Consider the following 13,132-nt stretch of genomic DNA (forward strand, 5'->3'; position numbering starts at 1 on the left):
GACCACACATAATCTGAGGGGACCCCTCCATTATTGACCCCATCAAACAAAATGGGGGCGCTAGAGAGCTAATTTCTTATCTAGGCCTAACCGCCATTTCAATTTTTTCTAAACTTGGTAGATATGTAGAGCAGGACGCCTCAAGGTGACTGGAGAAATTTAACTCTAATTGGCAATTGGGTGGCGCTATAACAACATAAGTCATAGAAACCCACCCTTCTGCACAATGAAATTATACTGATTTAAACCAAGGCTGATTGAACAACAACAGGATACAGACCAGACTGTGTGACAAAACCTTACACCTTACAGTGGCCATGTTTGAATCATAGACCGTACGAAATAATGGATGTAGCCACTGTGACGTTATCCACTGGTTCGTGTGACCATCTTTGGTCACTTCTGAGGTTGGAGCTATGGAGGAGTGAGGGGTGGATCTGGAACTATAAACATGTTTATATCTGCTGTAAGTTGGGAATTTTAACATGGGTGTCTATGACTTTTTGACAAAATATATTTGGATTGAATTGATGGAGCATTTCCATGTTTCAGAGAAAAAAAAACAAAACCATTGTCAGGAAGTAGGGAGGAGGTATGGCTACGACTAGCATTTGCTCAGAGTCTCAACATATAGGCCAAATATTCCCAAATTCCAAGTCATTGAACCTTACCTGTCAGTTTTAAGTTTAAAGATCACAGCTGAAATTTGAAGCCTGGTCTCACAGGAATATGCGAAATGACCACAACATCTCAACACTACATTATTTGGCAGTGATTTCACGTGCCAGCAACACAGAAACAACATCAATGGAAAGGATCCTTTGTCAGTGAAACATGAATTCTTTGGTTCAACAACTTCACGCAGTAAGTGATGGTTAATGTTACGACCCGATAAATAGCAAAAAGAGTGAGAAAGTCCACATAGCGTGGTGGCTGGCATGATGGATGGGTCAAACAAACACAGAACTTTCGCCCAGGAGACCACTGTTCTTGTCCCATGTGAAATGAGAAAAATTAACTTATATTTACTTTAAGTAGTTACATCCCATATTCAACAACTATACTTTTATTAATCCTAACCAAGTATTATTTTTTTTAAAAACTGAACCTAACCTGGTTGTTTTGGTGACCATTTTACAGCATTAACTACATGTTTCAAATTGTGACCGTTCTGGTATATAATTTAACTCATTACGTGCCAGTTATATGTCATTTCATTTATTTAATATTTATCTGACTACAGTTGCTGATGGGCTTGTCACTCCCTCATGATGAAAGTCAAAGTCATTGCTGTTTGCTGTCCTGGCTCCACAATGGGAGATTGAACTCCCTATTGACATCATGAGAGCAGAAAGTTATTCACATTATGTGTCTTAGACTGAAAATTAATTTGTTCAGACTGCACCTGTCTCTGAATGTAGCACTTGAAGTACATCAGCATCTTTGATAAACTGAATGTATGATTCTTGCACGTTTTGGGGTCATGCCCACATGGTGGTGAATGCACTTATTGTATCTCACTTCGGATAGAAGTGTCAGCTAATTAAATGTAATGTAATGAGTTTGCCACTTGCAGCAGTTCAAGACAAAGATCCTTAACAGACTTGTGTTTAAATGCATCTATAAAACCATAAGACACAGTGTATTTAAGTAAATGTTGAGTTCACCTTGTTTCTCTCTGGCTGCGGCTCTTCATTCATAGCTAAATGACAAAAGACAAAAGTCTCCTTAGTGAATTATTACTGAACACATGCTTTGCTTTGTGTTTGTCCAACATTTGTAACAAAAAATAAATCAATTGTACCTGTCTGAAGTTTTCTGATTTTTACAACCAGAACAATGACGACTATAGTGAGGGAGACAGTCAGACCAACTTGGATCATGCTTAAAAGGTTTGTCATTCCATCAGGCTCCTCTATGAGACAAATGATAGAATTTGACTATGTTCTTTTTAATCTGGTGGCTTTAGATTTGCACAATAGTAATACTGGCTCTATAAAGTGTGCAAAAAAACAACAACTTACTTTCAGTCTCAAAATCTACATCACCATTAGATCCACCATTACCTTTTAAGAAAAAGAAGGAGAATTTGACATGTATTGGTTTCTTATTTGTCTTTATGCTTTTTTTTTTCTTTTTTTTACACTACTGTGACACTAAATTTGAGATATACTGTAAATATGATTTCTGAAAGAAGTACAGCTTAATCTTACCTTGAACTTTCAAATGTGTTGCATTGGCAATGACTGTATGTGTGTCTTTGTAGAATCCACAGAAATACAGTCCGCAGTCAGATAAATCCACTCGCTTGATTTTAAGAAAGACAGTGGAGATGTTGGAGCTCATTTCAAATCCACTTTGAAATCCATCACAGAACGAAGCTCCACCATCAGCCTCATACATGGAGGAGATGCAGCTGGGCTTGGTTCTGCTGATCAGTCTGAACCAGTCGGTCTGACATGGACTGCTGGAAATGTTGGTGCACGTCAGTGTGACTTCTTCACCAGGCTTGACCTCCACAGTGTGAGACTCAGAACCTGAGACAGAGATCCAGCCTGAAACAAACAGCAGAGTTAAGAGATTTACTTATAAGCGTACAATGCAACAGTTACCATAAGAAGATGGCAAGAATTCATTAATTCAGTTCCAGTTTGCAAAGTAAAATTCTGGTGGGTTTCTGGTTACACAAAGTGTGAGTACTTACTGAGGCAGCAGAGAAGTAAAACTGAAGTAAAGGTGAAGTTCCTCATTGTGCCTTTAGTCTTGTCAATGCAAGCGTAGTTAATACCACTGAGCTCTTATAAAGGGGTTTAGAGAGGCGGGGTGTTTTTTGTTTTTGCCCTTGCCGCTCACACTGTGACTTTGCTCATATTTGAGCTCATGAAGGTTAGGTATGAGTGATGCCTGTAATACGAAGTTATATCTGTGTCAGATGTAGCCTGAGATTAAACTTGCCATAAAGAATTACAGATGCATGAAGAACAATTCATCTCAGTGACTCATACAGTTTCATACAGCCATCACTGAAAGCATCTTCACCTAATCCATAACAGTGTTGTATGACACATGTAATATCAAAGTGAGGGGCCTGTGATGTTGTATTTTTACGCTTGATGCTGCTATCTCTGGATACAATGTTTAGGATTATTCTAAGTATTTTCATGTGTCCTGTGATCATCTACCAAGGACCACCTGCCATATAGTAATGTTCTTAAAAGGTTCATTCACCCTGCATCTTCGTGTCAGATTAAGAAACCCAAGCAAATTTATGGAGTTTTCTTGCTGATGCTTAGATCTGTCCTAGTTGTAATCACCAACATGCCTTTTTTAAGCCTTTTCAGTTGATTTTCCATTTACATTAAAAGCAATTGTGGAAACTTGAGTTGTCTTTACACATACCTGCTTATGTAATAACACCTTATCATACAGAAGGGTTCACACATGGTTTCCATTTCTCAAGTCACTGGATTTAAAAAAAAAAAACAACTAAGTAAAAACAACAAAAATTTAAAACAAAAAATCGAAACATTGCTAAAATGTGTTTACACTTGGCCAGTGCGAAAAAGTTGGTATATCCCTCATAATAGAATAACCACAGACATCCAAGTCTATAGGAAACAGACTTAGCTAAAAAATCATGATGTATGTGAAGCATGTCATGTAAAGGTTCTGTATACGACATTCAGAGCATTAACATGACAGCAAACAACCAAGATGTAAAGATATATGTAAAGATATGATGGAGTAATGGCGTCCTGAGTGAGCGGAGAGTGAAGTCAAACTCTTTTTGTGTATGTTGTAATCTGAGCTTCTCTGTTCTTTGTCAGAAGCGTGTGCATGTTAGTGCATGCTTGTATCCCACTGCAGGGCTCAACAATAAGGATTGCCCGATTGCCCGGGGCAAGTAAAACTCACGGTCGGGCATGTAAACTTACAACTCACTCGCCCAATCGGGCAAGTTGCTAAAAATAGTAAAAGTTAATAACTAATTGATAAAATAAATGTATTTTAAAACGTGCTCTTCTGCTCTGATGCAGCGGTCTCTCTGCCTGAAGTCACAGGCACACGCTGTGTAACAATGTCCTGCCCACAGCGCCCAGTGATATTATTTTGCGCGATGGACGCTTCATATAATAACATAACAATATACTATTTATGGTGTTATGTCATCGTGTCATTTCTGTCTCTACATGGTCACGCGTTAACAGTTCTCCTCTCCTCTCTGTATCGCGCACGGCGGAGTTCCGCCACACACACAGGTGAGCACGCTAGAGCGGCTCAGGCCGCATTTTCCTGACCAAACCTGACCCCGAGCCCGGTGCAGTTTGTCAGCTGACAAAGTTATTGTTATGGACACTGTGTAAATAGCCAACAGACTGCTGTTATGCACAGACAAACACACTGCTCGCACAGCAGCTCAGCACGGCACTCTTGGTGCTGAGCTTGTGTTGCGTTCAGGCGTTGTCACGTAAATAACAACTTCCAACACTTAAATAGGTCATAGCCCAAAACAGCAGCATGTCAAGTGAATTTTTACTTTTATTATATTCAATAAAATTGTATGTTCCTAAATCTTGAGACACCTCATATGTAAGCTAGACAGACATTTCGCCTGCTCATTACTGTGCACACATGTACTGTATGTACTTAGTCCTAAAGAGCCCTTTTGGTGCCAGTAGATACACAGAAACATTCCAGCAGGCTGTGCTTTGCAAGCATACAAAAAAGTTTCACGCATGTGAAAATTATTTTTCATGCGTGTGCTTCACCTCCGCTGCTACAACTCCATCCTAGGGGAAACACTGCTGTGTGCGTTTTGTGCAACAGGTGGATGTGGTAGTCTACTGGTAGAGTAGAGAGAGAGCTAAGTAGCGTTGAAGTAGAGTAGAGCAGGGCAGAGAGATGGAAGCAAAATATATTAAACCCGGTGTTAATACAGCAGAACTGGAGAGAGGGGTGAAAAATAAATAGAGGTGGGCATGGCTCAAGTAGGGCGCAAAATTATAGACGGAGAACGATTGACAAATTTTTCACTTTAAGCCCTGACACTGTCATTTTTGTGTAGGAATTAAGCTACAATACATGACATATGTTGTTTTAATTAATAAATACAGTGTGAATAAAGATTACATAACATAAAAATAACTGCAGTCTTTGTTATTTGATAGCCGCTTAAATTAAACAATTTTTATAGGGCAAGTAAAAACTGACTTCGGGCAAGTAGATCTCTGACCAACTTGCCCGACCGGGCAAGTGAAAAAAAACCTTAGCGTTGAACCCTGCACTGGCTAGCTAATTACTGCCGCTCTGCACTGCGCTCACACAGTGGTTACCACCGATAACACTATCCTGATCCAAGGGGCCAGAGTGGTCAGCCCCCCCAGGAACAGCGCCAGGCTTTGAAGCCATTTTGACATAGGGGCCAAACTGCAGAATTGCAACCTCTGGGTCCGTCATATAATGCCTGTGCCCAGAAAAACTTTTTTCCAATAGACTTACATCGTGAAAAAGTCATCTGTAAATCAATGGATACATCTCATGAGTGTTACAACCCCCATGAAATAACTTAAGTATCAGGACTTGATCTATTTGGTCCGATAACATTTTGAAAGTCGAGAAGAGCTGCATTATGAAATACTTTTTCCCCATTCAAGTTATCACTTGTTCTATGAGTCCAACAAATTTGGAAGCAAAGCAGAAAATTTTTGGGGCTTCATGTGCCATTGAGCATTTTCATGAACGGGGCCCCACCTCCAATGCTGTATCCAGTTCTCTCTATACATCCATGGTAACTGTGTTGTGGTGGAAGCATAACACCCACCATCTGGTTCCCCCCGTCGCTTAACACCAACTGTTTGCGAATTAGTGCTTTCTAGGATAGCGAAAGCATTACACATCCTGCTCTCTCTCTGATTGGTTACTACCTGTTGCCTTTGTTGTTTCAATTGGTTAGAGTTAGGCAAGAGGAATGATATTGGTTAGGGTAAGAATGTCAGGGTAAGCCAATCAGTGGCAGAGGAAGGCAGTGCAGGGCAAGTCAGGCCTTCACTATTCTAGAAATGCAAATTCGCCAACTGTTCACCTTGGTGCCCCCAATTCCTAATATTCACAGAACAGTAGCTGATGGAAATGAGCATTATTCACTTTTTTTTGCGTATTTTCTTGAAATTTGGTTAAAAGTTGTGCTACATTTGAATGGAAAGTTGACTTGTTTATTACTAGAGTAATGGCAATGTTGGTCATTTGGTCACCTAATTGGTCTTCCACTTTGGTCCTAACTGAAATATTCATCAATGTTTTTAAATGTTTTGCTATGGAAATTTGTACAGACATTCATGGTGCCCAGGAGATAAATCCTGTTGACTTCGGAGCACCACTGGATGTTGTGTTGACTTTTGTAGTTTATGTCCCAGCAGCTGTTGGATGAATTGCTAAATGTCCCTCAACATTGATACTGTGACCATGTTAGCATGCTGACGTACCTAGCGCAAAGCATCTCTGTTCCTAAGTGCAGCCTCACAGAGACACTAACAAGGCTGTAGACTCTTAGGGCCCTATCTTCCACCTGGCACTTAGCGCAGTGTAACTGTCAATCCTAGTTTCAGACTGACGTGATTGTCATTTTCATGGCCAGCACCCATGTTGTGTTTGTAGCAAATGTACTTGTGCCCATCTGTGTGAGGGCTGTTGAGCTCCTAAAATGTGTGGTCAAGCGCATTGTTGGTGGAATGTTATTTTTAGCCAGCAGAGAGCGATTGTGCCATTGACCAACAAAAACCTGGTCTAAAGTTTATAGCACAGTATTTTCCTGCTATTTCAAAGATGAATTATACCCTGCACCTACATGGGGGGTTCACAGTGTGTGTACACTCTGCTTGTTACACACAGGGACATGAGAATGGGTTGTGGGTGGGTGAAATAATACATAATTAAACAAGAAATAATTACGTTCTCTAAAATGTCAACATAGCAGAGACCAGAGCAGAGCTGCAGAGCTGCTGTTTGACTCTCCATTAAGAGACAGGCGTTAAGGGAACAATGTTCACGTCTTTAAGAATAGCAGTTTTTCTTCTCCATTCTTTCTCCAAAATGTCCAAAAACAGCAGCTGGTTTGATTTTGTATTGAATCAGTAAACTTCTTGTCACAGCTTTCTTTTATACTTTCCACAGAACTTTGACTTCAGAGATCTCATTGCTCTTCACCTCAGTTGTTCTCAGACCACACTGTGCTGTCTCTTCCTGTTAAACAAGTCATGTGTACGTCACTCACTCCTCTGTGCACAGACCATTTCAGCCATCAGTGTCCTCTCTGACTCCTCCTCCGTCACACATTACACATGCTGTTTTTACTCTCAGACAAAGTGAGAGACAGAAAGAAACATGAGCAAGAAAATACAGAAGCATCATTTCAGATTTATTTTTTGCCAGTGAATCAACTCACACACAGACCACATATAAACCCCAACAGTAGATTAATATGATAAAGCATCAGTTCCACTCTGAGCTGCTGTTCCAGATGTTTCCTGAGTCTATCTGGTGGCAGCATACACAACATGTGGCTCCACCTCTCTCTCAGATGGAGGTCTGCGGCTTCTTTTTGGCTTTGCCTGGAAACGTAGAGCTGCGTAGTTCAGTTCATCTGAGCCCAGATCCTGTGAATCGGAGTATTTAGAGTCACATAACGTATCACACACACTGTGGCTGAGTTGGCGAAAAAAAAAAAAAGTTTCACAAAATAATTATTTGATCTAAGGTGATTGTTAACCATAGTTTAAGGAAGTCTAATTTAAATGCTAAAACGTGATTGTTAATGGAATCCCAGCTGTGTTGGACAATTTAAATTAAGACTAAGAAAAACTCTCTCAGCCACAGCACATAGGCCAGATTAAAGCTCACCTTCACCCAGTGACTATGTCTGTATTTTAAAATAATACAGTTTGTAGCTGTACTTCAGACAATTACACACAACAGCATGGCAGAAAGGCTCAGGTTTTCAGGTTTTGTTTGATTGGAAAATGTCATCTGTTTGACTAGTTGGAGCATTCCGATGTGTTTCAGATGGGGGAGAAAATCATAGTTGGCAAGAAGGGAAAAAGTTTGGCTATGACAAACATGCTCACGTTCTGAGTAAGCCAAATACAGTAAGATAAGCAAAGATAAACCTTCACTGATCACTGATTTTGATACAAAATACAGTTATTCTTCAACTTAACGAGCCTCAACTGTTAGTTTAAAGTTTGAAGATACAATGAGTCCCTTAAGTCTGAAAAGGCGATTATTACTTGTTTTTCTTGTGCACACAGGATATGAACTTGTAAAAGTATAAATTAGAAGGGATAATTTTACTTTGATGCCACATGTAGCAACAAGAAAGAAATCATCTGTTAAACCACCATAAGACACAGTGTATTTAAGTAAGTGTTGGGTTCACCTTGTTTCTCTCTGGCTGCGGCTCTTCATTCACAGCTAAATGACAAAAGACAAAAGTCTCATTAGTTAAAATTATTACTGAACATATACTCAGCTTTGGATTTGTTCATCATGTACAACAACTAATAAATCAACTGTACCCGTCTGAAGTTTTCTGATTTTAACAGCCAGAGCAATGACGACTACAGTGAGGAGAACAGTCACACCACCCAGGATCACACTCATTAGGTTTGTCATTCCATCAGGCTCCTCTACAACACAAATGATAGGATTTGACTTTGACCTAAACAATAGTGATACTGGCTCTGTTGCGCAATAAACAAAACCCCTTACTTTCAGTCTCAGAATCCTGGTCACCGTCTGATTCACCATTACCTTTTTTAAAAAAAGAAGAAACAATTTGAAGTATTGGTTCTTATTTGTCTTTAAGCTGTTTTCCCAATACTGTGGAAATAAATTTGAGATATACTGTAAATATGATTTCTGAAAGAAGTACGGCTTATTCTTACCTTGAACTTTCAAATGTGTTGCATTGGCAATGACTGTATGTGTGTCTTTGTAGAATCCACAGAAATACAGTCCAGAGTCAGATAAATCCACTCGCTTGATTTTAAGAAAGACAGTGGAGATGTTGGAGCTCATTTCAAATCCACTTTGAAATCCATCACAGAACGAAGCTTCACCATCAGCCCCGTACATGGAGGAGATGCAGCTGGGCTTGGTTCTGTTGATCAGTCTGAACCATTCAGTCAGAGTCGAAGTGCTGGAAATGTTGGTGCACGTCAGTGTGACTTCTTCACCAGGCTTGACCTCCACAGTGTGAGACTCAGAACCTGAGACAGAGATCCAGCCTGAAACAAACAGTAGAGACAACAAGAGATTTACTTCTCTTGGATATGCAACAACAAAACATCTAAATTTGTTCAATCCTAAGTAATTTGAGAGTGAAAATATAATGGTGGGTGTCTGCATAAAAGGAAGATCAGAATTGTATTTTCTGTTCAGAATAATTCAACACCAGTACTTACTGAGGCTGCAGAGAAGCAAAACTGTTAATAAGGTGAAACTTTCCATTGTGCGTACAACTGTGTCACAGCAAGGGCAGTTTATATCACTGTAAAGGGGCTTTCATTTGAAAGGGCGGGGTGTTGAATACATCACTACAAGGAAGCTCAAATCTTTCACCACCGAATATCTGTACCCGATGCAGCTGAGACAAAACATGCATCAAAGAGTTTCAGATGGAAAAATAGCAATTCTGCTGCTGCTCTTAGAGTTTCATACAGCCATCATGGCAGATACCATCATCTGATCTGTCACAGTCTGATATGGTCAAACATGCATAGTACATGTTTGTTGTTATTAATCCGTAATCAGGTCTGCAGTTTGACACCACGGGGCACAGAAAACATATCAATCTGACCCATCCTGCAACCCATGGCCCTCTTTTTTGTCTTGGTTTGAATTTTAAGATGACCATTATGTAACTACGTGTTGTTTGTAACTGCACTTCAGACAACAGCACCACACCTCCACCTGGCTGACTACACCTATAGGGATTTATTCTATTTTAGAGCCACCCTCAAGTGGCCATTTGATGAAATACAGTTTTTGGCACCTTCACACTGACTTCATTTCGCAGCCTTGGAATTTGCTGCTTGATAAAAACAGAAAGGGACACTTTTTTTCTATTTCTCACATTACTGGATGTTCAAAAAATAAATAAATAAATAAATAAAACAAACAAACAAACAAACAAAAAAGCCCCCACTTGAATAAAAATAGCAGAAATTTGAAAGACAGAAGTCCAAATGTGGCAAAAAATGTGTATCACTTAACACAGAATGTAGGCTGTAGACTCTTAGGGCCCTATCTTTCACCTGGCACCTAATGCAGTGTAACTGTCAATCCTACTTTCAGACTGAAGCAGTTGTCATTTTCACAGCCAGCACCCAAGTTGTGTTTGTAGCAATACTTGTGCCCATCTGTGTGAGGGCTGTTGAGCTCTTTATATGTGTGGTCAAGTGCATTGTTGGCACAATGGGCCTCATTCACAAACAGTGCGTACGCACAAATCTGTGCTTAAACTGTGCGTACGATCGTTTGACGCACAAATCCGGGATTCATCAATATTTTCTTACCCAAATTTGTTCTTACTCTGCGAACAAATTTAGAACTGCCTCAGATCATGCATATGCACAAATGAGGAAGGCCGAACTGACTTAGAAAATGCAAACATACCTTTTAAGTACATGCAGAGTCTATAAAACCACATTCATGAAAAAGAGATTTAATTAAAATTTTTTAAAATAATTAATTTACTAATATATTGGCCAAATGTATTAAATTACCATGAAATTGACACATTGGCCAAATGTATTAAATTACCATGAAATTGACACACGTTCACCCTCATCATTGTGACAATGAAAATATTAACAATAACATGAACAGAAAAACTATCACTCCATCAGCGTGCAGATGATCTGTAATGCCGACTGCCATATCCTTAAGGCTGTGGCCCGCTGGCCAGGAGGCACCCATGACTCATTTATTTTGCAAAACAGTACAGTGGGAATGCGTTTGGAGGCAGGGGCTGTGAGAAGTGGATGGCTTGTTGGTGAGCATCTTATGTTCTAGTCTTTTATTTCAATTGTTTTGAGTTAGTATTTTCAGTAAGTCTCTATTCCGTTAATGTTAAAATGTTATATTGTTTGGGTGACCGGGCATATGGCCTTAAAACATGGCTGATGACACCATACGCAAACCCTGAAACCCCTCAAGAGGTGCGCTATAATAACATACATGCCCACACATGCGCCGTAGAGCGCACTTTTGGCGTGCTTAAGGGCCGTTGGATGTGTTTGGATCAGATATGGCCGGTGGCAAACTACTTTATACCCCTGAGAAGGTGTGCAAGATCATCCTGGCATGCTGTGTCCTCCACAATCTTACAGTGACCCATGGCATTCCTGTAAGACCCGGCGCCATCGCTTCTAACAAACTGTGAAATTTACTACTTCTCTCCTCGCGTAACCGCTTCCTTCATTCATGAATCAACTCTAGGCAAGCGGTTTCCTTATATGGAGAAATGGGGGCGTGGTAGTATGCTAATCACAGATTACGAGCACGCGCCTGTCAATTTAGAATGGTTCTGATTCACTCACATACGCAAGGTGGTGAGAACAAAATTGGCCGGTACGCACGTGTCATGAATCCCACGGTGATTTTGTGCAAGTACTTATTTTTTGCGGAGAGTAAGAACATTTCTGCGCAGATATTAGTGAATGAGGCCCAAAGAGTAAGAACATTTCTGCGCAGATATTAGTGAATGAGGCCCAATGTTATTTTTAGGCAGCAAGAGCGATTGTGCCATTTACCAAGAAAAACCTGGTTACCCTAATTACCCTAAATACCCCACTTTGGTCCTAACTGAAATATCCATCAACTATTGAGATAGATTGCTATGGAAATTTGGGAAATTTTTTAGATATCCATAGTGCCCAGCCCAGAAGATTAATTCTATTGATTTTGGAGATTCACTGACTTTTTCCTCTACCACCACTGGATGTTGTGTTGACTTTTGTAGTTTATGTCCCAGCAACTGATGGGTGAATTGCTAAATGTCCCCTAACATTGATACTGTGATACCTGTTAGCTTGCTGATGTACCTAGCACAAAGCATCTCTGTGCCTAACCCCCAATTTCCACATACTCCATCTGCGCCACGCTACGCAGCGCTGTGGATCTGGAGCGACCAACAGCTCGTACCCTCGCCTACTGGATGCATTTCTGGAGCGTCGCGCCGTGTAGTGGAGCGGCAAGCTCACACATGGAAACTGTGAAATCATGCGATAAAGAGCACAATTCACTCCCAAAACTCCTGCAATTTCACACCAGGTCTTCTCCTTTCGGTTTGTATCCTTGTAGAAAGGATGTGTGGTGTCATACAAAATACTATGGCTTTCCACTTGAATTATCAGTTTCTCCTCGTCCATCTTTCCTCTGACCCTCGCACTGACTGACAACTTGTGTGACAGGATGTGACGGGATTTTTAAAAAATTGAGAGGTTACAATCTGTAGTCCGTGCATTGTGTTGTATTTTGAAATTTACCGGATGCTGTGTGCATTCCGTTTCCGGTTTGGTGCGATCTGAGCTTCGTGGCTTGATGTGCAATGGACATGCAGTCGCTGAAAAATAGACCTGGCGCGTATCTCCGATGAAGCGGAGCGCCGTTGCACTTCTGGATTGCTCCAGAGATGCTGCGCGGCGCTCGCTGTGGAAATGAAGCTGTTCACTAGAATATGAGTGTATCTGCTACGCACTGCATTGCGCTGCATGGCACAGACGGAGTATGTGGAAATTGGGGGTAAGGGCAGCCTCACAGAGACACTGACCCCCAATTTCCACATACTCCGTCTGTGCCGCGCAGCGCAATGCAGTGCGTAGCAGATACGCTAGACGTAGCAGAACTGCCATGGCGCTCCACTTCGTCAGAGATACGTGCCAGGTCTATTTTTACATCAAGCCACTAAGCTCAGATCGCACCAAACCGGAAAGGGAACGCACACAGCATCCGATAAATTTCAAAATACTACACAATGCGCAGACTACGGATTGTAAACTCTCAATTTTTTAAAAATCACATCACTTCCCGTCGCACAAGGCCAGGGTACGTGCTGTGGGTTGCTCCAGATCCA

At 40.8% G+C, this 13,132-nt stretch overlaps 2 protein-coding genes across 2 annotated transcripts; both read right to left on the reverse strand.

Annotated features, from left to right (window-relative positions):
- Positions 1-1,739: 1,739 nt before the first annotated feature.
- Positions 1,740-2,750, reverse strand: LOC126404679 (uncharacterized). Its single transcript, XM_050068055.1, has 4 exons — positions 2,705-2,750; positions 2,214-2,555; positions 2,025-2,066; positions 1,740-1,915 (listed from the first exon to the last, which is right to left on the reverse strand). Exons 1-4 carry the CDS (start codon positions 2,748-2,750, stop codon positions 1,740-1,742), a joined length of 606 nt encoding a protein of 201 aa, XP_049924012.1.
- Positions 2,751-7,399: 4,649 nt separating this feature from the next.
- Positions 7,400-9,514, reverse strand: LOC126404075 (uncharacterized). Its single transcript, XM_050067048.1, has 6 exons — positions 9,459-9,514; positions 8,940-9,281; positions 8,764-8,805; positions 8,571-8,681; positions 8,432-8,466; positions 7,400-7,652 (listed from the first exon to the last, which is right to left on the reverse strand). The coding sequence occupies exons 1-6, from the start codon at positions 9,502-9,504 to the stop codon at positions 7,530-7,532; spliced, it is 699 nt and encodes a 232-aa protein (XP_049923005.1). The 5' UTR covers positions 9,505-9,514; the 3' UTR covers positions 7,400-7,529.
- Positions 9,515-13,132: the final 3,618 nt, after the last annotated feature.

Source organism: Epinephelus moara, chromosome 17 (assembly GCF_006386435.1).
Source record: "Epinephelus moara isolate mb chromosome 17, YSFRI_EMoa_1.0, whole genome shotgun sequence".
Taxonomy (NCBI): Eukaryota; Metazoa; Chordata; class Actinopteri; order Perciformes; family Serranidae; genus Epinephelus; species Epinephelus moara.